The following is a 19,352-nucleotide window of genomic DNA, read 5'->3' on the forward strand; positions in this document are numbered from 1 at the left end:
TATACTCCGGTCATCGCCACCCTGTTCCTTAAACCCTTAAATCCTTATTCCTTAATTCCTAGAAGTATATTTAGAATTCTGTTGACCAAGGCCAAGCCATATTAGGGTGAATGCCTTCTAAACGATCTTTCTGAGCACTCCCATGCATCTTTGTCAACTCTTCTCAATACCTGACGTCGATGGACGTTGTGCATTGCCCAGGGGGCTGCCCTGCCCAGATTTCAGATGACTAAGCCTTGGCCTCCGCGTCCACGGGTCCTTCTCCACTCCAATTCCTCCTTGCCTCCCTCTTTTCCCACGGGTTTCAATTCTTGATCTTCATTCTTTACTTGTTCTGACATGTCGTCTTATCCATGAGCCCAGTTATCGTGGCTTTTGTCGTTCCAGTTCTTTGGGTGGACACCCCCCGTTGTACCGCTTCTTACTAACAATAATTGCCCCCGCGATTATATCCCCAACCGGCACTTGGCATCTGGAAGATTACCGCGCTTTCACCTGCCTCGCACCTTGCTTTTGCACCCTTCGGATCATCTTCTTCGACAGGTCCTAGGTGAATGTCATTTCGGTCTCGGTTTTGATTTCGGCGACCCACCCAATATGACGCAGCTTTTCGCCTCCAGTCCGTCCGCAGTGACAAATAATGAGAAGCGCGGGAATTTCCCCGCTCTCTCCCTTCCCACGCGGAAACACTCCAACGAGTCTAGCCACCTGCCTACGAGAATCAAGAACTTTTTCCGTATCAACAGTTCAAGCCACTCCCCAAGTCCCAACGCCTCTGGAAGTACCGAACGCGAACGGGATAACCATGGCGCAGCCAAGAACGAGAAGTCTGCTTTCCGGCAGTCTCGATTCCTACCAGGGATAGGCCGCAATCGATCAACAACCGTTGCTAGTGAAGGCAACCCACTCGACGATGCCATGTCGCCTACCGCATCCGCCAACCCATACTTTGCCCACCAGGGCCAGCCAGCATTGCGACACCGCAATGATGGGTCAGTGCCCTCCTCCCCTCCTGACACCCCTGAGTTGCAAGTCACGGGGGTCTCGGCAGTAGAACAGGCGACCACGGCAAACAAAGAAGAACTAGCGCGCAAGTTACGACGTGTGGCTTCTGCCCCGAATGCCCAAGGTCTATTCACAAGTGGTCAGGGCGACCGCCCTCAGACAGCGGAACTGGGCAAGGAGCCCCTGATGGAACAGTCGGGCGGATCAATGGGCCTGGCCGATCTAGCTAGCGAGGAGCCCAATCTGGCGATACTACCTTCTTCACTCAGCTCAGATTTCGGTAGTAACGCTTCCTTCCGCCGCACCTATAGTTCGAACTCCATCAAAGTTCGGAATGTAGAGGTTGGCCCCGCTAGCTTTGACAAGATCAAGCTGATCGGGAAGGGTGATGTTGGCAAAGTTTACCTGGTGCGCGAGAAGAAATCGAGTCGTCTATATGCCATGAAGGGTACGTTTTCTTATATACCCCTGGCTTTGCGATACCATATACTGACTTGCTGCTAGTTTTGAGCAAGAAGGAGATGATCAAACGGAATAAGATTAAACGAGCTTTGGCCGAACAAGAAATCCTGGCTACGAGCAACCACCCGTTCATTGTCACTCTATATCACTCCTTCCAATCAGAAGATTATTTGTATCTCTGCATGGAGTACTGCAGTGGTGGCGAGTTTTTCAGGAGTGTGTTTACCTTTCTATCCCATCTTCGACATCGTCTTCTTGCTTGCTGACTTGTGAATCTCTAGCCCTGCAAACTCGCCCCGGTAAGAGTATTTCCGAGGATGCAGCTCGCTTTTATGCCGCGGAGGTTATTGCAGCGCTGGAATATCTCCATCTCATGGGCTTCATCTACCGTGACTTGAAACCAGAAAATATCCTGCTTCACCAGTCTGGTCATATCATGCTTTCTGATTTCGATCTGTCGAAGCAATCTGGACCCGGGGGTGCCCCGACGATGATTCCCGCACGCAGTGGTGGCAACTCCACCACAGGTTTGCCTACTATTGATACCAAGTCATGTATTGCTGATTTCCGAACAAATTCTTTTGTGGGGACGGAAGAGTATATTGCACCGGAGGTGATCAAGGGTTGCGGTCACACCAGCGCCGTTGATTGGTGGACCCTGGGCATTTTGATCTATGAAATGCTGTACGGCACTACTCCATTCAAAGGAAAGAACCGAAACGCGACGTTTGCCAGCATTTTGCGAGACGAGGTCAACTTCCCAGAGCACTCTGGTGTGCAGCAGACATCGAATCTGTGCAAGTCCCTGATCCGCAAACTGCTGATCAAGGACGAAACTAAGCGCCTAGGAGCCCGCGCTGGTGCTTCCGATGTCAAGACTCACCCCTTCTTCCGGCAGACCCAATGGGCGCTCATTCGCCACATGAAGCCGCCTATGATTCCTCACCAGGGCCGCGCCGGCACGGATACAGTGAACTTCCGTAACGTCAAGGAGAGCGCTAGCGTAGATATTGGCGGCACCGATTCTACCAAGATGAAGGGTGTCCCAATGGATTCGGGCCTCGCCACTCCGAACGGGGAACTCAATGATCCCTTTGAGGAGTTCAACAGTGTCACGCTTCACCATGAGGGTGATATGTAAAAACCCGGGTTCTTCATATTTCGTCACTTGTTTCTTTTATCCGATACACGAGGAAAACAGCCGTATGTGCGTCGGCTCGCTGACGACCATGATGCATTAACGACTGTATTTAGATGATATTCTTCTTCCGTTGCAATCCTCGCAGGGTGTATGGAGTGTTCGGGGCTTTTTCTTGGTGGATCTATTCAAGCTTTTTTTTGTCTCTTTCTTGTCTCGTCCCATTGTTATGCCTTATTGCTCGTCGGTTGCTTTGCATATTGCATTCTCTTCATATCCTAAAGCCTTGGATTACACTCAGTTGCGCCCCTACTCAGGCGTAACATAGCATCGACACCTAACCGTTGTTGACATTGCCACATGGTTTGTGCGACGACCTCGAGCTCTTGGTTTTCTTTTCTTTTCTTTGTGCGCGTCTCCCTGAAAACTGTGTTATACATTTGCTCTTTCACCCTACTTTGCAGCGGACGGCGTTTATGGATTCACTTTTTCGGGTTACGTCTTCCACGTGACAATCTGTACTGATTAGTACCGCGTGCTGTTTTCAATCTCAATTTGCGCTTGCAAGTTCACCTTTGCTGTGAAACTACGTGTATGAAACTAGAAGCGATTCCAGATTCAATCTATTTGATGATCTATGTTCGTTTAATTGTCCCATCGCAAGTGTACTCTACAACGTAAGCCTGCGAGGCCCCCGCCATCAGAAGCGGCTTAGCGTCGACTCGACAGGTGGCTGTACATCTACGTGCCTGACAGCGCTTAAGAAGCGGCGTAATCCAGAGCAGTAATATTGGAAACAGAAACAAGAAAATCTATTAAAACGACGTCTCGCTTGAACGATACAATTAATATCACCATTCCAAGCGGTCCCAATTTGCAAAATTATACAAACTACATAATGGGTATCTCAAAAGCTCAACTCCAAAAGAGCGAACGTCTTCAATGCAAATGAGGATCAGCCGCACAAGCCTTCCGACACTCCTCCAAGAGTTTCGCCTGTCTGGCAACGTGCGCGAGCCGACCAATGACCTCCTTATTACCATCGTAGAAGGTAAAGACCGCATACGGAATGTTCACATCCTCACAGAATTCCCGAACAAACTGCTGCGTCTTACGCAGATTGTGCCGCGGGATGCGCGGATACAAATGGTGAATAGCCTGGAACTGGAGACCGCCATGGAAAAAGTCCAACCAAGGCGGGCAGTCGACGTCCATCGTAGTGCGGAGCATCTTCTGGGGGAAAGATTCCAACGGGCCGAGATCAGCCGTGGACATAGCGTAGTGCGACAGCGTGATCTGCACATGCAGCGGCGAAGTCACCATATGCGAGATCAGAACGAAGGCGACGCGGTTGAACCAGGTCGGAATGCTACACCAGACAACGCCGTATCCGAACCAAATCCAGAAGAAGATGTGGCCGGCGAACTCGAACCAGCGGTGCCACCAGCCCGCGCCGTGTTTCGGTCCGCGTCCGACGATGATGTGCTCCCAGCTGAGGAAGTAGAGGTTGAAGCGGCCGAAGAGTAGGATGGGGTAGTACAGATAGTGCTGGTATTTGACGGTGATCTTGGCAACTGCGTCGAATTCCATGATGCGGTCGTAGTAAGTGCTGCGGAGCGAGCTGAAGAAGCGGTGCGATAGGGCGAAGAAGGGCATCAGTTCGATATCGGGATCGTGCTCGGGAGCGTTGGTTACGATGTGGTGGACGTTGTGGCTGCGCTTCCACCAGCCTAGGCTTAGGCCGCCTAGGTAATCGGCGATGATCATGCCGATGGTTGTGTCAATCTGATAGTTATGCGTGATACCCATGTGGCCGGCATCATGGGCGGAGAAGACAAGTTGGTGCCAGAAACAGCCGAGGAAGAAGGCAGATAGGCAGAACCAGGACTGTCTGAGGAAGAAGATGAACAGTCCAAAGAAGAGGGTGTAGCGCGAGATCTCGATAGCGTAGGCCGTGTAGTTGCAGTTGTACAACCCTGCTGCGCGGATGCGCTGGTGCAACTCGCGGTATTTCTTTGTGATGTACTCTTGGTGTTCTGCGTCAAGAGGAGGGTACTTGGATGCATCCAACTCAATTTCCTCTTGCGTTCGAGCATCGATCACGTAGGCTCGTGGTTTGGTTTCTGTTGGTGGAGGGATGGCGTCGACTGCCGAGGAGATTGTTGATACTGATAGCCTGCGTCTTAGGCCTAATCTTTCGTCTTCGGCTTCGAAGATGGGAGAGGGTGGCACTGAGATCTCTTCGCTTGATAGCTCTGAGCTCACCAGGTCTTCTTCGTTGATGTCATCTTCGATCAATGGGCGGAATTCGCCACCTTGGATGGGAGGGAGGAAGTTGGTCCAGCGGCCCTCGATTCGGCCAATTTGGAATTTGCTCATGCGCTGACGGGCTTCCTGTGAATGGAGTCTTTGAGAAGAGTATTAGTATAATGCGCAAATAGGGTTGACCAAGAATGAAGAGATTTTGGGGACTCACGCATTCACTTCGTCCGTGGCATCTTTGCCAATCATATGCTTGATGGCCATGTCACCTCCGGGATGATATTTGATCCAAGAATCTAGTCTGAGGACATTGCCGTCGACGATGATAATCAACTTGCCTTCAGCAAGCATACCCTCAATTTCACGTCTTGAGAACACATTGTCCCTAGCCTTAGCTGGGGTGGACATCTCACTCATCTGATTTGATCAACAAAAGAATCCGATGAGATTTGACTGGTAATTGTTTAAGTCAGAAGATTGGACATAGAAGAAGGATATGGCGTCGAGACAATTATAATAAAGCAATCGGGGACATCTTCTCTTTTTCCTTTTTTTTACTTGATGAATCTATTAATCTATTCAGTTACCTAGACTTGCATAGCGCCGTAGCGCACATCCCGTTCCTCTCGACCCAGGGGACAGAGACAAAGGGGGCAGTGTAAATTGGTCTGTCCAACCGAAATGTGGACACGGGAGAACTCCATGGGGAATCAAGAGGGGAGGTCGAGGTGGATAGAGGGTTACAATTGGATAAGGTAGTGTGACAGGACTTGGGGACACTGTGGCGAAGATAAAATATGGGCCATACGCGTTATCTTGTCAACCATACCATACATTATTGTATGTCCCGTTTGATAACTCGAGCTAAAACAAGCTTAAACCTTGCGTGCCCCTGTCGGAAATTGAATGGTTAGATCTTTAGATCCCCCTAATCCCATGCCGAAAACTCTACTCCAGTGCATATGGAACGTTTCTAAATATTACACACTCTCCGTACACTATCTAGCGCTATGGAATCCACCAAGAACATTCTCCATCCTAAAATAAGTGATTTCTTTGATTTCTTTTCCCCTGAAAACTCCAGTGGCGATTCGTATTCGCACTGAGATATAAAATCTGGCTAACCTGTCTTGGCTATCTTGGCTACCTAACCTTTCCAAGGTTGGCTAATAGTGGAACTGGATCTAACCAATTTTGGAGAACCTTGACACGTGGCCACCCCAAACCCTAGGAAAAACATCATTTGCGCAACTTTATTATTACTTTGGGTCCAGGGACCAGGTCCCATAACTTTAGAAAACGTCTGTGAACTGTCGAGGCGAAAAACACATCCTCTTTTGCCCTGCCCCTCTATTGCCGCTCGAGCCCCGCATTCTGGGGCTAATATCGCCAATTTCCTAGTTGAGGGCACTTACGTATTCGGTTTCGTTGGTTTCGTTTCTGCCTCTGCGTAAGGGCGAAGTCGCCACTTAACCACTTACAACAACATTGTGTCTTTCTCCTTTCTGGGTCATGTTGTCATGGTCCACAATATGAGATAATGGTCCAAGGACATTCCAAAGGGACATGATCTTAATGTGGAAAACACAAAGCCAAGGCTCCATTTCTACACTAGAGTCAATCCGTTTAGGGGCAAACTCACACAAGGCCATATTAGTTGAATTGGCATTTTAAAACTAGTTGTTCGAGACGACGATGTCACATCAGACGCTATATAGAACTAGGCTTCCATTTAATTCAAGTAGAGGCGAAGGTGGCTCGTATGACTTAGATGCCGCGGTACGAGACCTGCGCATTTCGCGTGGCAAGACATTTTCTGGAGTGTATCTAGAAATACCTCTACGGAGTAGACTCTTGGCATTGGCTTTTCCAAGGGAAACTTGTCCCAAAAAGCGTCTATGGTGCTGCATTGTACGGAGTACTCCGACTCCGTACAGGATAGGAGACCAAACACCACGAGGGGTTTGCAATAAAGAATATCCACTTCTAAATGGGGATTTCTGGGTCGGGGATGAGACATATTACTTCTGAGTTTTCATGAGTTTTCAAATTCACTCATAGTAATCCTATCTGTGAAAGACCTACGGAGTACTCCGTATAATTTTTGTAGTCAACCTGTGACTCGAAGTCAAACTAGCCTCAACGAATTGAAAATATCTCGAAAATATCGGTTGGAAAATCTAACCTGAGGCAGAAATATAAATTGCTAACTTGGTCCACCTGAGCACTCTAGTGCACTAGCTCCGGTGGATTTGAGAAGGCTTGCATCCTAGTCGACGATAGGTCTCTAGGGCCGAATTGTGAGCTTGGTCCCTCAAAATTCTTCCGATTAATTTGACTAGGCCGTGGGAATGCTCTGCCAACCAAAAGCCAACCCCTCGCTCATCATGGGATCATCGTCGATAATTGAGAAAAAGAATGAACCGCGACGGACTCCCGTCTGTTTCAGTCCTCAGAACCCTGCAGCCAAGTAGTTTAGATGTGGATATCTACAACCAATCCAATACCAGCTAATGCCCACAACGTAACGGACTCTTGCAGCCGTGTTGACAATCTTAGACCTCCAATATATGGACTACGCACCACTATGATGCAACATGGTGATCAGATGCTGGAATATGGTGATCGTTGCTGCAATATGGCGATCCTTGCTGGATGAAATAAAAGAATTTGTGTTTCAGGGACAAGCCAATCGTTCGATGGGCTTCTTCAATGCTTCTAGGTTACTGGTTCCTGGTCACTCCGTACATATCAATGACTACAATTGCTTCTTGCAAACTGCGCCTCAGCGGAGCTATCCACCTGTAGGCATCTAGTAAATCCAGGTTGATTCTACAGGGGTTTCTTTCTCTCTTTTGATGGGCAAGGTAATAGGGGCGATGTGCGCACCACAATATTCGCCGTTATAGTAGCTTGCGGCCTGCGGTAGGTCCTCAAAAGGGGCCCTTCCGCCGAGAGCTGAATCTTCGCTGAGATAATTTTCGCTGAGATCTTCATATGGAATGCGCGGAGAGGCTGCCGCGGCTGGGAGAGCGACGCTAGTGCGTTCGTGGATACAACCAAGGACATTCGGTCTGTCCAATAATGAGATTGGCATGGTTGGCTTTTTTTTAAAAAAAACAAGGCAACTAGATTTTAATTTCACACTGTGGGCTAAATGAGTGCTGTTTATGGACTATTTATTGGATACGGATACGGAGTTTCAACGTGAGCTGCATGGGTGCCCTTTATAGAGACACTTGATACGAATACGAAGTTGTCCATCCTACTCCGTTCCTATAATAGCTTGCAACAGTCCCATAAAGCAAAATTCTAATAGAAGTCTCATTTCCGCTAAAAAGAAAGTAAGTGAGCTCGCTATTAGGCCTCCCAGTTGGGTAATCGACGTGCTTTCGCAGCAACAAATACTCCGTACAGCCTGGTCAGACGATTCTTTTTTCCCGAATAAAAATAGAAATTCCCAGCTTAGGTATTTATAGTATGCAGCGTGAGACAATCTTTATAATCTTAGGTCATATTTTAATGGAAACCAACGCTATGTATTGATAGCAGACACCTGTATGACTGGGATGCTCCCAATAGGCATCAGGCTCGCTTTTTGGGGAATTTTTGAAAAATAAAGCGATACAGAGATGGCCATAACATCGACCATGTAACATGAACCCATCGACTGACGTTGAAATAAGTTTGAAGCCATCAAACCCACCCCAGTAGATTTCGGATCTCAGCGGAAGCTTGGGGAACGCGTCTCAGCGGATCCCCAGAAAACACAAAAACACGACAACACAGCTTCCACAGCCTTCGCGACTTTCGCAGCTTGACACCCACAACATTCAAGGACATCGCAAATAACCTCAATCCTCCACAATGTCTGCCTTCGCGCCCGAAGTCCCAGATAACGATTACTCGTACGCCGAAGTCGACCCCGCGGAAACATCTACCCCTCCAATCCCTCAATCAATGGGCGATGCAGACGCCTCAGAAGGCCGGGGCCACTCGAATAACCCCCTCTTGGCCGATAACCCGCTGGTTTCAGATCTGGAGCAGGAAGTGCTGGAAGAATACGCTCGATTGCTGCGGAATGTCAACCAGGTATGTGGGAGAAGACCTTACTGGCCTTGACCTTATCTTTCTGGGACAATCTCTTCCCGGGGAAATGATACAAGCAATGTCCCATTTGAAATTATATGAACTATGGATACTGGTTATACTGGTTACTGACCAATGCCTCGCCCACAGCTCTCCGATAAACTCGCCGACCTCGCCGGCTCCCCCGCCTCCATGCCACTCGATGGTCTTCGTCTCCTTGAGCGCAAGACTGCGACTGTATGCACCTTGCTCAAGGCCAGTGTGTATAGCATTGTCTTGCAGCAGCAGATCTGGAATGAGAATGAAGAGCAGCAGCAACAACAGCAGAAGGAGGATCGGCATTTCCAGGACCACGAATATCAGCATGGAGGATACGAGGGGGAGGGAGATATAACCTTCCAATGAGGGAGGAAGGCATGGAAATGTCTATTGCATTTGACGGACCTCTTTTTTTTTTTTTTTTTTACTCGCGTACTATACCCGGGGTGTTCCAAGTCTTCATTTTGGCGCGAATCAGATGGTGTTTATGCAAAAGAACCTTGTTGATATATGACTTTCCAGATATGCTGTGAATAGCCCAGAATACTGGAGAATTGATGACCCGTGATGTTTAACAACCAACTTATAGAAGTACATGCAAAAGACACAAGAAGAAGAGGAAAAGAGAAGCATTATATACACGCTGGGACGAAACAGCAAGTCAAGGCCACCAGGGACCCCTAAATCTTCCCGGCGTAGTACACCTTGCGCACATCGACAATCTTCCGGCCGAGTGCGTGAGCAACCTGCTCGGGGTTACGCTGGGTCATGAGCGCCTCGTAGGCGGCCTTGACCGTGTTCATCTGGTTCCTTGAGCGACCGACTCGGGCGGACAGATCGTGAATACCGGCGGCGCGGCACATCTCGTAGATGAGGTATTGGACACGGAGTCCGAAGCCTATTATTGTTAGCAAAAAGGAATATACCTGGAAGGATGGAATTAGACATACCTGGTGGACGGTGCATCAGCTGCAACTCTGTGGCTCCCACCTTGCCCTTCACATCGCCATAGATGGTTCGGTTCTCGTAGCGGGGGATGGGCTGCATGTTTCGGATTGCACGGTACTGCGACTGGATCTTTGCGTCGGAGGCTTCATCAGACTTTGCCTCACCGATACCCAGCAGACCATTTCCGTTACCGGCAATGGAAAGACGGTATGCACGGCGGACCTTTCCTAGTCGAGTCTGGTTGGTGACACTGTGTGAAACAAGGGTCTTGGTGCGGAGGCCCTTGACCTGGCTCTCTGTGTAGCCCGTGGCCAGGAGCAGGCTCTTGAGGGCATCAGTCATTTCCTCGGCCTCGGCTGACCGCTCCTTCTCGCCCTTCTCGGCGGCTGACTTCCGTTCTTCCACACGGGGCTCATCGATGGTTTCCCCAGGTCCGAAGAGATCCGGAACAAGTGCGCTGTGCGGGGCCAGCTCGCTCTCCTCCTTGCCGTGGGTGACGCGCAGGTTGTCCGCCCACCGAACAAAGTCTGCACCTGTTGCGTTATCAGGCATCTCAGCGATGAACTGGCCAAAGTCCTTCACGAAATCGTCCTCGCTTTTCAACTTGAAATTGTAATCCGAGTTCGACTCCGGGGCGCGCTGGTGTCGATCAACACCGGGCTCAATCACCGAGAAGTCGTCGATGTATTTGAATGACATGGGGTCATTGCGTTCGTTCATCTGTTCTGCCAGATCCTTCGGGTCGATAGCGGCTTCGCCGGCTTCGACGGCGGCCATCTGTGCCTCCGAGTACTCCTTGGCGAGCGCAACCTTCTGCTCTTCCGAGTAAGGCTGGTAATCCTGAGCCTTGATGTTGGGGAACTTAGGTTTCCGGTTCGAGAGAGTCGCGGGACTAGGATGGAATTGGCGTCGAGGGACTCGCGTGCTCGGGGCGGCAGCACGGGTGAAGCTGCATAAAAGGCATCGTGCTGGCCGTGTTATGTTCATAGTGACGGTGCAATAAGCTCCCCAGCCAACAGTAGGCCGGTTAAGAGCTTCAAAAACAAAGAAAAAGGCGAAATGCGGAGACAATGGGGGGACGCAAAGGCAAAAGAGGCCAGTCGGAGGTGAAGCGTCGGGATGAATTTCTTTCTTGCGGGCGGTCAGTCTCCGACCAATCAACGACGCGTTAGATGCGTTTCTAATAAATTTCCCATTTGATGATTTTCGTTCCAGAAATTATTTCGCCGTCGCTTTCCAACGTATATGTTTGCTATACGGTCATCTGTTAGGCACTTGACTTCTTCTCTGTCTTCGCAGACACTAACGGCTCTCCAAGTGCGGCCAGCCTTCAAATTATATTACAAACGCCGTTCGACGAATGCGCCAGTCCCCGCAATAATGCAGAACGCTCCTAAGAAACACTTCGACGGCAAGCGCAAGAAGGCGAAGGTCGACAAGAACAACAAGAGTAGTGGACATGATGAGGTCCTGCTTTGCGACATCAACCGACTCCTCAAATGCAACGAAACCGAGCAGTCTGAGACCAATGGCGACAGCGAGCCTTTTTCCCTTCCCGAGAAATTCACAGAGATTGATGTAAAGATTTCCGAGCTTTCCTCAACGGGCGATGGTCTAGCGCTCGCTGAGAATGGGAAATATGTCTATGTTGTTCCGTTCACGGTCCCCGGAGACACCGTGCGGGTGAAATTGGTCAAGCATTTCGAGTCATTGTCATACAGCTTGACCGATTTTGTCAAAGTAATCGAACCGGGTCCCCAGAGAAACGATGCGCTGATTGGATGCAAATACTTCGGGGAGTGTTCGGGGTGTCAGCTTCAGATGATGTCCTACGACGACCAGCTTGCTCACAAGCGGCGCATCGTGGAGAAAGCCTACGCCAATTTCTCTGGGTTGATCCCGGAGCTTGTCCCTACCATTGGAGAAACCTTTGCTTCGCCAATGCAATACGGCTATCGCACAAAACTCACGCCTCATTTTGCACATGGTGGCGCTGGCAAAGGCTCTAAGAAGGATGGTGAAGAACCCTCGCAACCGCAGGTCCCCCCGATTGGATTCACATACAAGAACCGACGACTGGATATGGACATCGAAGACTGTCCCCTGGGAACAGACATTGTGCGTCGCGGACTCACCAGTGAGAGGAAACGGGTTGCGGAGAACATCCGTTCTTACAAGCGAGGTGCCACTCTCCTGATGCGGGAGTCTACCGCACGAATCCCCAAGGACGCCGCGCCTACTGCCGACGGAGAGGCTCCCACTGTTGGCGGGATTGCCGCCACGCCCAACGCAGACACGGGCGATGTGATCCGCATTGAGCGCGAAAACTACATCGAAGAAAAGCGTTGTGTCACAGACAACAACGCCACGTCCTTCGAGTACGTCGACGACTATATCTTTAGCAACAAAGCAGGTGCCTTCTTCCAAAACAACAACTCCATTTTGTCCGGCTTCACAGAGTACATCCGCTCGCAAGCCATCCCTGCAGGCAATGACAAAGACGCAAAGCCAATCAAGTACCTCTTGGACGCATATTCCGGCTCAGGCCTGTTCACAATTACCCTCTCCCCATTGTTCAAGTCCAGTCTCGGTGTCGATATTGGTGGCGATTCTATCGTTTCAGCACGGGAGAATGCTCGTGCAAACAAGCTTCCCAACACAGGCTTCGCTGCTGCCGACGCCGCAACTCTCTTCAAGGACGTTCCTTACCCACCAGATCAGACATTGCTGGTTATTGACCCGCCTCGCAAGGGTTGCTCAGAAGACTTCCTGCGCCAGATGCTTGATTTCAAGCCGCGTCGTGTTGTCTATGTCAGCTGTAACGTCCATACTCAGGCCCGTGACGTTGCTGTTATGGTTCAGGGTGATGAGAAACAGAATGTTCGCTATGAGATCGAGAGTGTGCGTGGCTTTGATTTCTTCCCTCAGACCGGTCATGTGGAGGGCGTGGCTATTTTGAACCGCACCTCTTTCCCTCAGGCTGAGACTGTCTGAGTGATATACCTGTAATAGTCTTGAGCCTTTCTAGGCTATATATTTGTCTGATATTGCATATCCGTGGCGTTTTGGGGCATGTCCAAAAAAGCATGATGACGATAGTGGATATGTACGCTGTTTAATACAATTTCATTTTCATCTTCGATTTCATTTTATGATATTCAGGCTATAGACTGCCATATGCGTCGGCTACGGCTGCCGCTTATGCTAAGACGCTGCCTTCAGTTGTGAGGTCTGTTGACCCAAACGGCCTCCGGCCTAGACGTGGTTCGGATACACCTGGCTAAAAATGGTCATTTTTGTCCTTTTCACAGGTGCTCATATTCTACTTGTAGACTGGCTCTGAATCCACTGTAGAAAATGCCAATGCACACCGGCGCCAAGCCGTTTTGGGTAATAAGAAAATATAGAGCACCACCGGAGGAAGATAGAAAAAAGAGATGAAACAAACTTATGAACAAAAGGCTGAGCTACATCGATTGACAAGTATCTAATGATAAGGTCCACCCATTTTCCCCCTACGAGCTTCCCGGGCCACCAAGCAGCGCGAACCGCCGCACAATGCTGGGACCTATCTCGTCATATTCCGCCTTAGTGTGGCAGTAGCTCCGGAACTCGGGCGTCTGACCCAGCAGACTACCTCCGAACCAAGGACCGTGGCGCTGGCGCTTGTGGGTGACAACAGCAACATCGAGACCACCACTCCGTGCGCCACCGCTACGAGCCTCGGAGGCACGAATTCGCGCATCCACCAAGTGACGAATATCACGTTGTAGACGACGGCCAAAGTCCTTGTACAGAGTAGAACCACCGGAGAGTACAATGTTCTTATAGAGACCTCTCCGGACGTCAATGGGGGAGGACTGGATGACGCCGTCAACAACATTGGGGAGCGGGGTGAGGAAGTCGGACGAGTAGATTTCGGGGTTGAAGAAGATCTCCGGGGCGAGGAAACGTTCGTATCCAATATCGATGTTCACACTTCGCCCGTTTGGCGCAGTGACGGTGTGCTTCAGAAAGCGATCGGGCTCGCGATCGTAACGTGCGAACTCCTTGACAATATCCGGGCTGACGTAACAGTACTCTTCCTTCACTTTCTCTGCTGTCTTTAAGCTGCTGTCGGGCTCTCCACGGTCACGTAGCAAGCTTTGCACGAAATATGTGATGTCTCGTCCGGCAACCGGGATACTCTTGATAGAAGACCCGATGACGTAGCCCTCGGCGACGGGGATAACGTGGGTAACACCGTCACCCGAGTCGATGACCGTTCCAGTCAGGGATCGGTCTGTCACCTTTGAGGACGTCCATGAGGCAGCAAGGGCGAGCACTGCTTGCACAGCAATGTAAAGACCGGCGCAGTTGAAGGACTCGAACATGATTTCGGCGGTGTTCTCGCGGTTCTCGGGAGGGTTCAGGGGCTATAATCCAGAAATGTCAGGTTTTATCATGTCAAACACAGCCAGCCCGCAGCATGCGCAGTCGCCTTACAGGTTCGGTGAGAAGGAAGTAGTGGTCCTCGGGCTCCACGCGCAGATATTTGAAGATCGAGTTCGACCAGAATCGTTCCATGTGGTCCCAGTTCTCAATCTGTCCGTGTCGGATCGGGTAGTTAACGCCGTATCCTGGGCCACTGCCCGCAGCCAGCGCTTCGTCGCCGATAAAGAAATCCAGGTCCTCCGTGCCACGCTTGGCAGACAGGTTGGAGCTACTTCCGCCGCCGCCCAGGAACGAGGGCTTGTTCGCGACTGGGGGCCGGCCCCCGGCGCTTCCAGTACTTCCAGCACCAGCCTTTGTTGCAATTGCGGTCGGAAATACAAATGAGGGAGAGTCGTTACCGGCGAAACCTGGAATAGTGGTAGCATGTCAGCCTAATCCGTGATTGCGAGCTCCCTAACCACTACAGACGACACATACCAAGCTTGGAATAGCCAGTTCCACTGGAGAAAAGTATAGAGTCAGCACCAAATACCCATTTGATCCTTGCACCTGTGAACTTACTTGTCCATGACAACGGCTGGTGTTTGGGACGCCATGGCGGGTGGTTGGGTCTGGGCACGGTCAAGATGTAGCAAGGAGTTAGAAGAAGCTTAGGCGATGTATAGAACAAGGCAATGATAAGGGAATCGGCCGAATATCAATTGGTAGCCGAAATCGCCCTAACTTCAAAAGACCAAGAGGACAGGCAGACAAGGCGGGGGGAGATGCAGTGCCGGAGGTCAGATTACCTAAGGGGTCACACGTCAACCTTGGAACCCGTGGACATCATGTGCCGAGATGCTTCAATATCAAAAAGATTAGGCCTCTCCAGGGCCCTACTTAAGTGAGCTATAGCAACCAAGGTATATTGCCTCGGTGACGGCAATTCCACCGCCTAATTTCAGCCAAAAAGGTGCAACTTGGGGAAAATGGCAAGAACGACCAGTGCTATGAGAGCTTCCATAAATTTCCACTATTTTGTGATTGTCCATTCGCACATCCTCAATCCCTAACAGTCCTTTATTATTCCAAAATTATCATTTCTGATGCGAGGGGCGTGTGCATTGCGTCCCTCCGTTCTGTCTATTCTTTTTTTACCCCGACACGAATGGCCTTGCTGTAGGCTCTTGACTTCTCTCGCTTCACTCCCCGTGCCGAAATCTGCCATAGCATTAGAGCGTTGGTTTCCGGTCGTCATTTAGATCGAACTAAGCGGTCGCTGGTTTCAGTTTCAGGTGCAGAACTCACGGAGAGCTACCGCATTGTGTCGACAATCTGCCGGTGCATCACAACGCGTCAAAGATTCGCTAGCCACGCGCCGCATCCATATCTTCACTTTCGCCTGACCTCGTGGCGCAATCCCGTGGTAGATTCCGAAATTTCACCTGTCGAACCTCTAAATATGCCGCAAACGTCTGATAATGAGGGCGTCTGTGCCATATTCCTTCATGCTGGAGCCGGTTTCCACAGCCACGAGAATGAGCATAAGCACTTGAAGGCCTGTGAAGTGTCAGTCTCGGTCTTTAGTAATTCATTGGTCACACAGACTAACAAGTGAATTGAATTAGAGCTGCGCTCAAGGCCATGGCATTCTTAAAGAGTGGTGGCACCGCCATTGACGCGGTCGAAGCGGCCATAATGGTGCTTGAAGATAACCCAATCACAAATGCAGGGTTTGGGAGCAACTTGAACGCGAAAGGAGTGGTTGAAGGCGATGCATCGATTGTCGACCATCACGGACTGAGTGGAGCGGTTGGAGCTGTGCCCAGTAAGTTTGTTGTGTCTGTTCCTGAGAAAGCCTTGCCTAACACGTGAGCCTGCTAGATATCAAAAATCCAATCATGCTTGCTCGGAAGATCTATGACAAGGCCAATGTGCAGATGGGCATGTCAAGGGTGCCCCCAAACTTCTTGGCCGGAGAAGGTGCCAAGGACTTTGCATGGGAGCATGGCCTGGTGATCATACCCGAGGAGGCTTTGATCTCGCCCGTCGCGCTGGAACGTTATCAGGTATGGGCCGCAGAAGTCAAAGACTATGAAAATGAAACCCTCGGCGAAGTGACTGATCCCTGGATTCGCCGTCCTGTCACTCCCCTTGACACTCGCCTTGAACGTCTCGAGCGTGCTTCTCAACCAGGAGCTCATCCTGGGAGTGATACAGCGGACGAGGAAACTGGAACTCTGCCCGACCCAACCCTTTTTGCAGATGTGAAGGGCCGCCAGGGAGCATCGCTGGAGCATCAAACTCGGAAAAAGGCCAAGCTCGCAAATTCGCATCTACCTGTGCAGCCTGCCTCGCCCGTATCCTCATCTCGGGATGGTAGCCCCGATGACAGCCCCGATACCGCCGATAGTGAACAAGACGAGGAGGATAGCATCACGGACACTGTTGGCGCCATCGCCATTGACAAGTACGGAAATATTGCAGCAGGATCTTCTTCTGGTGGTATTGGCATGAAGCATCGAGGTCGAATTGGACCTGCGGCCCTGATTGGCATCGGAACCCATGTTATCCCCCAAGATCCGACTGATGCGGATGGAACCACATGTGCAGTCGTTACGTCTGGGACCGGAGAACTCATCGCCTCAACACTGGCGGCAAGCACCTGCGCGCAAAGGATGTATTACGGCCAGAAGATGGGCAACAATGGCATGTTTACCCAGGTGATGGAAGAAGAAGCCCTCAGAGCGTGGATGAACAGGGAGTTTAACGGTGCGTTTTCTTCCTTTCACGATTTTAGTTTTCGAAAAGCTAACACTTGTTTGTTTGTGTCTGTTAGAACACGCTGCGGTCAGTAACAGCGTTCTCTTTGGAGCCCTCGGAGTGGTTGTTGTGAAGAAAACCAATTACGGCATCGAGCTTTACTTTGCTCACAATACCGACTCCTTCGTGAGTCTCCCATTATTGTCACTGTGCAGGGCTGTTTGCTAAACATATCTCACAGGCCATCGCCTCTATGTCCAGCAGGTTGGACAAACCGTCTTGTCTAATGTCCCGTGGCTCACGAGGAACCATTGCCCAGGGAGGTTGCCGATACAGGTTTAAAGACAACTGTAAGTTTTATCACCAGGTTGAAGATATAAGCTGTGTGAGTGTTGACACGGATAATTTAATCAGAATTGCAATGCATCCTGGATGAGAACTACAACTATGTTGTAGCGAATCCTCTTTGCTCTGCTGACTTCTGGTCTATTGGTTCTCATCGATTGACGAGGTAGTTTTCACCCACAAACACCTGTATCTGGTTCAGCCAGTGCCCTCCCCTTCTCGTTCTATGCGTTCGTATACCCCCACTTCCCATTGTGTTTCTTAGCCTTGCAGCACCAGTGTTCCAATTCCATGGTGACGGGACAAGACGAGTGATTGCTTCAATGGCTATTTCTTGCTGTCCCTGGGCAGTCTCCTTTGAGGCCGGGCACCAACATGTGACCAGAGTATGTTTCAAGAAGCCCCGGCGTTCTCCCTGTACCTAGTCGTTTCGCACTAGTTAATGAGAGCTGTCCCATTTTTTCTCCTTGTTAACCAGCTACATATGTTGCTCATAGTATTAAGCCAAGGTGTGTTCGAGGAGTAATGCCCACCCGAACTTCATAGAGTCAGGTCCTACCATGTGTTTATCTTTCCCCCCATTAATAGTGTGACCTTCTGTGGAAGAGATATCAAGGACCAGGCGTAGGCGTCGACATGGGCGTCCCAGTTCCGGATGCCCCGTTAACACGCTTCTTCTTCTTTTTCTTCCTCGGCAACAGAGCAGGCTTGGCATTATCCCTGATATCCAGATGCGAACCACAAGTCATGCAGTCACCACCAGGGGGCGGTTCGCAGAAGATACTGAGACAAATGGAGCACACGAAGCCAACATCAACCACCCGGCGATGACAAAAGCAAGCAGCCCGAAAATCGACATCCACCCGCGTGGGAAGAACCAAATGGCGACGCGATCGCTGATCCGGCAAAAACGCCATCATAAGATACTGCAGGAGGCCCCGGGGCTCAGCAAGAGCCATATAAACACCCTTGGTAGCATCCGACGCCTGCTGCAGAAAGACCGCATCGCCACTGAGCTTACACACATCGATGGGGATGCTCAAGCGCTGGCAGGCGAAGATGCTGTTCATGACAGGGATATACTGGTGCGCAGCGTCGGTAGACCCGCTCACGGAAACGACCAAGATGCGGCTCTGCAGCCGTTCGTCTTCGTTCGAGGCCGAGTATCGGTTCGTGGATGTCGTCCCGCCCCCGTTGCCATCGGCCGCCGCGTCTTCGGTGTTGGCGCCGCCGTGCTCCTCTGCCCAGGCGAGCGTGCGTCGGTTGATGTGGCTCAGGGCGAGGGTTAGCGCGCCCGCTAGCATCGTGGACATGTTGCCGCGCAGATCGTCGCCCGTCGTCGAGTCCATTAGCTCTTTGAGGTTGCGGGTGACTTGTTCTTCGACGATGCGGAAGGGGCGGTATTTGTTTGTTTTCGGGGTTGTGGTGTCGCTTGTGCCGTTCATTGTGACATCGCCGTCATGATCGGCGGGGCGGTATTGGGGTTCGCTGTGGGAAGGGTAGAGCCATGCTGCTTTTTGGCTGTGCGATGCGACTACGGCGACTTCGTTGGCATAGTTGCAGGCTAGGTGGGCGTTGATGAATACTAGGATGTTGGCGATTGCTTTGGAGAGTGGGAGGGAGTCTTCGAGGACGGCCCAGGCGTGTGGGTTTGTGTCGATGACTATTGTGAGCAGGGATGGGGAGAGGTCTAGATGTTGATCTGGTTAGCTACTTGTTCGCGTCTTGCAGAGGGCTCGGAATACGGACCGGGAGCTCCTAACTCATAATGCTCCGAAGCATCCACGGAATTCATTGCGGTGAGACGGTGGATCAGTCGGGGCTGATGTTCATTATTGTGAGGGGTGCTCTCAGACTGATGCCAGGCCGGTTAGACTGGAATCTCGAG

The 19,352-nt window shown here is 50.7% G+C and overlaps 9 protein-coding genes across 9 annotated transcripts; 4 read left to right on the forward strand and 5 right to left on the reverse strand.

The window, feature by feature from the left end:
- Window positions 1–597: 597 nt before the first annotated feature.
- Window positions 598–2,608, forward strand: N7525_007109 (putative serine/threonine protein kinase (Nrc-2); the record flags this gene model as incomplete). Its single annotated transcript, XM_002567637.1, has 3 exons — window positions 598–1,453; window positions 1,510–1,683; window positions 1,749–2,608. The coding sequence occupies 3 exons, from the start codon at window positions 598–600 to the stop codon at window positions 2,606–2,608; spliced, it is 1,890 nt and encodes a 629-aa protein (XP_002567683.1).
- Window positions 2,609–3,544: 936 nt separating this feature from the next.
- On the reverse strand, window positions 3,545–5,275 carry N7525_007110 (fatty acid desaturase; the record flags this gene model as incomplete). Its single annotated transcript, XM_002567638.1, has 2 exons — window positions 3,545–5,012; window positions 5,082–5,275. 2 exons carry the CDS (start codon window positions 5,273–5,275, stop codon window positions 3,545–3,547), a joined length of 1,662 nt encoding a protein of 553 aa, XP_002567684.1.
- Window positions 5,276–7,679: 2,404 nt separating this feature from the next.
- On the reverse strand, window positions 7,680–7,964 carry N7525_007111 (uncharacterized protein; the record flags this gene model as incomplete). Its single annotated transcript, XM_061213913.1, has 1 exon — window positions 7,680–7,964. The coding sequence occupies one exon, from the start codon at window positions 7,962–7,964 to the stop codon at window positions 7,680–7,682; it is 285 nt and encodes a 94-aa protein (XP_061068344.1).
- A 770-nt stretch (window positions 7,965–8,734) lies between these two features.
- Window positions 8,735–9,361, forward strand: N7525_007112 (DASH complex subunit DAD3 family protein; the record flags this gene model as incomplete). The annotated part of the gene is made up of 2 exons (XM_002567639.1): window positions 8,735–8,959; window positions 9,107–9,361. The coding sequence occupies 2 exons, from the start codon at window positions 8,735–8,737 to the stop codon at window positions 9,359–9,361; spliced, it is 480 nt and encodes a 159-aa protein (XP_002567685.1).
- A 314-nt stretch (window positions 9,362–9,675) lies between these two features.
- On the reverse strand, window positions 9,676–10,930 carry N7525_007113 (mitochondrial 37S ribosomal protein uS5m; the record flags this gene model as incomplete). The annotated part of the gene is made up of 2 exons (XM_002567640.2): window positions 9,676–9,893; window positions 9,946–10,930. The coding sequence occupies 2 exons, from the start codon at window positions 10,928–10,930 to the stop codon at window positions 9,676–9,678; spliced, it is 1,203 nt and encodes a 400-aa protein (XP_002567686.2).
- Window positions 10,931–11,323: 393 nt separating this feature from the next.
- N7525_007114 (tRNA (uracil(54)-C(5))-methyltransferase) lies at window positions 11,324–12,937 on the forward strand (the record flags this gene model as incomplete). Its single annotated transcript, XM_002567641.1, has 1 exon — window positions 11,324–12,937. One exon carries the CDS (start codon window positions 11,324–11,326, stop codon window positions 12,935–12,937), a length of 1,614 nt encoding a protein of 537 aa, XP_002567687.1.
- A 521-nt stretch (window positions 12,938–13,458) lies between these two features.
- N7525_007115 (actin-related protein 3) lies at window positions 13,459–14,973 on the reverse strand (the record flags this gene model as incomplete). Its single annotated transcript, XM_002567642.1, has 4 exons — window positions 13,459–14,358; window positions 14,429–14,784; window positions 14,855–14,877; window positions 14,939–14,973. The coding sequence occupies 4 exons, from the start codon at window positions 14,971–14,973 to the stop codon at window positions 13,459–13,461; spliced, it is 1,314 nt and encodes a 437-aa protein (XP_002567688.1).
- Window positions 14,974–15,818: 845 nt separating this feature from the next.
- N7525_007116 (threonine aspartase 1) lies at window positions 15,819–17,634 on the forward strand (the record flags this gene model as incomplete). Its single annotated transcript, XM_061213914.1, has 6 exons — window positions 15,819–15,925; window positions 15,985–16,184; window positions 16,241–17,128; window positions 17,196–17,305; window positions 17,361–17,442; window positions 17,534–17,634. The coding sequence occupies 6 exons, from the start codon at window positions 15,819–15,821 to the stop codon at window positions 17,632–17,634; spliced, it is 1,488 nt and encodes a 495-aa protein (XP_061068345.1).
- Window positions 17,635–18,075: 441 nt separating this feature from the next.
- On the reverse strand, window positions 18,076–19,259 carry N7525_007117 (TFIIH/NER complex subunit TFB4; the record flags this gene model as incomplete). The annotated part of the gene is made up of 2 exons (XM_002567644.1): window positions 18,076–19,154; window positions 19,214–19,259. The coding sequence occupies 2 exons, from the start codon at window positions 19,257–19,259 to the stop codon at window positions 18,076–18,078; spliced, it is 1,125 nt and encodes a 374-aa protein (XP_002567690.1).
- Window positions 19,260–19,352: the final 93 nt, after the last annotated feature.

Source organism: Penicillium rubens, assembly GCF_028828025.1.
Source record: "Penicillium rubens strain IBT 27055 chromosome Unknown utg000003l_segment0_segment0, whole genome shotgun sequence".
Lineage (NCBI taxonomy): Eukaryota > Fungi > Ascomycota > Eurotiomycetes > Eurotiales > Aspergillaceae > Penicillium > Penicillium rubens.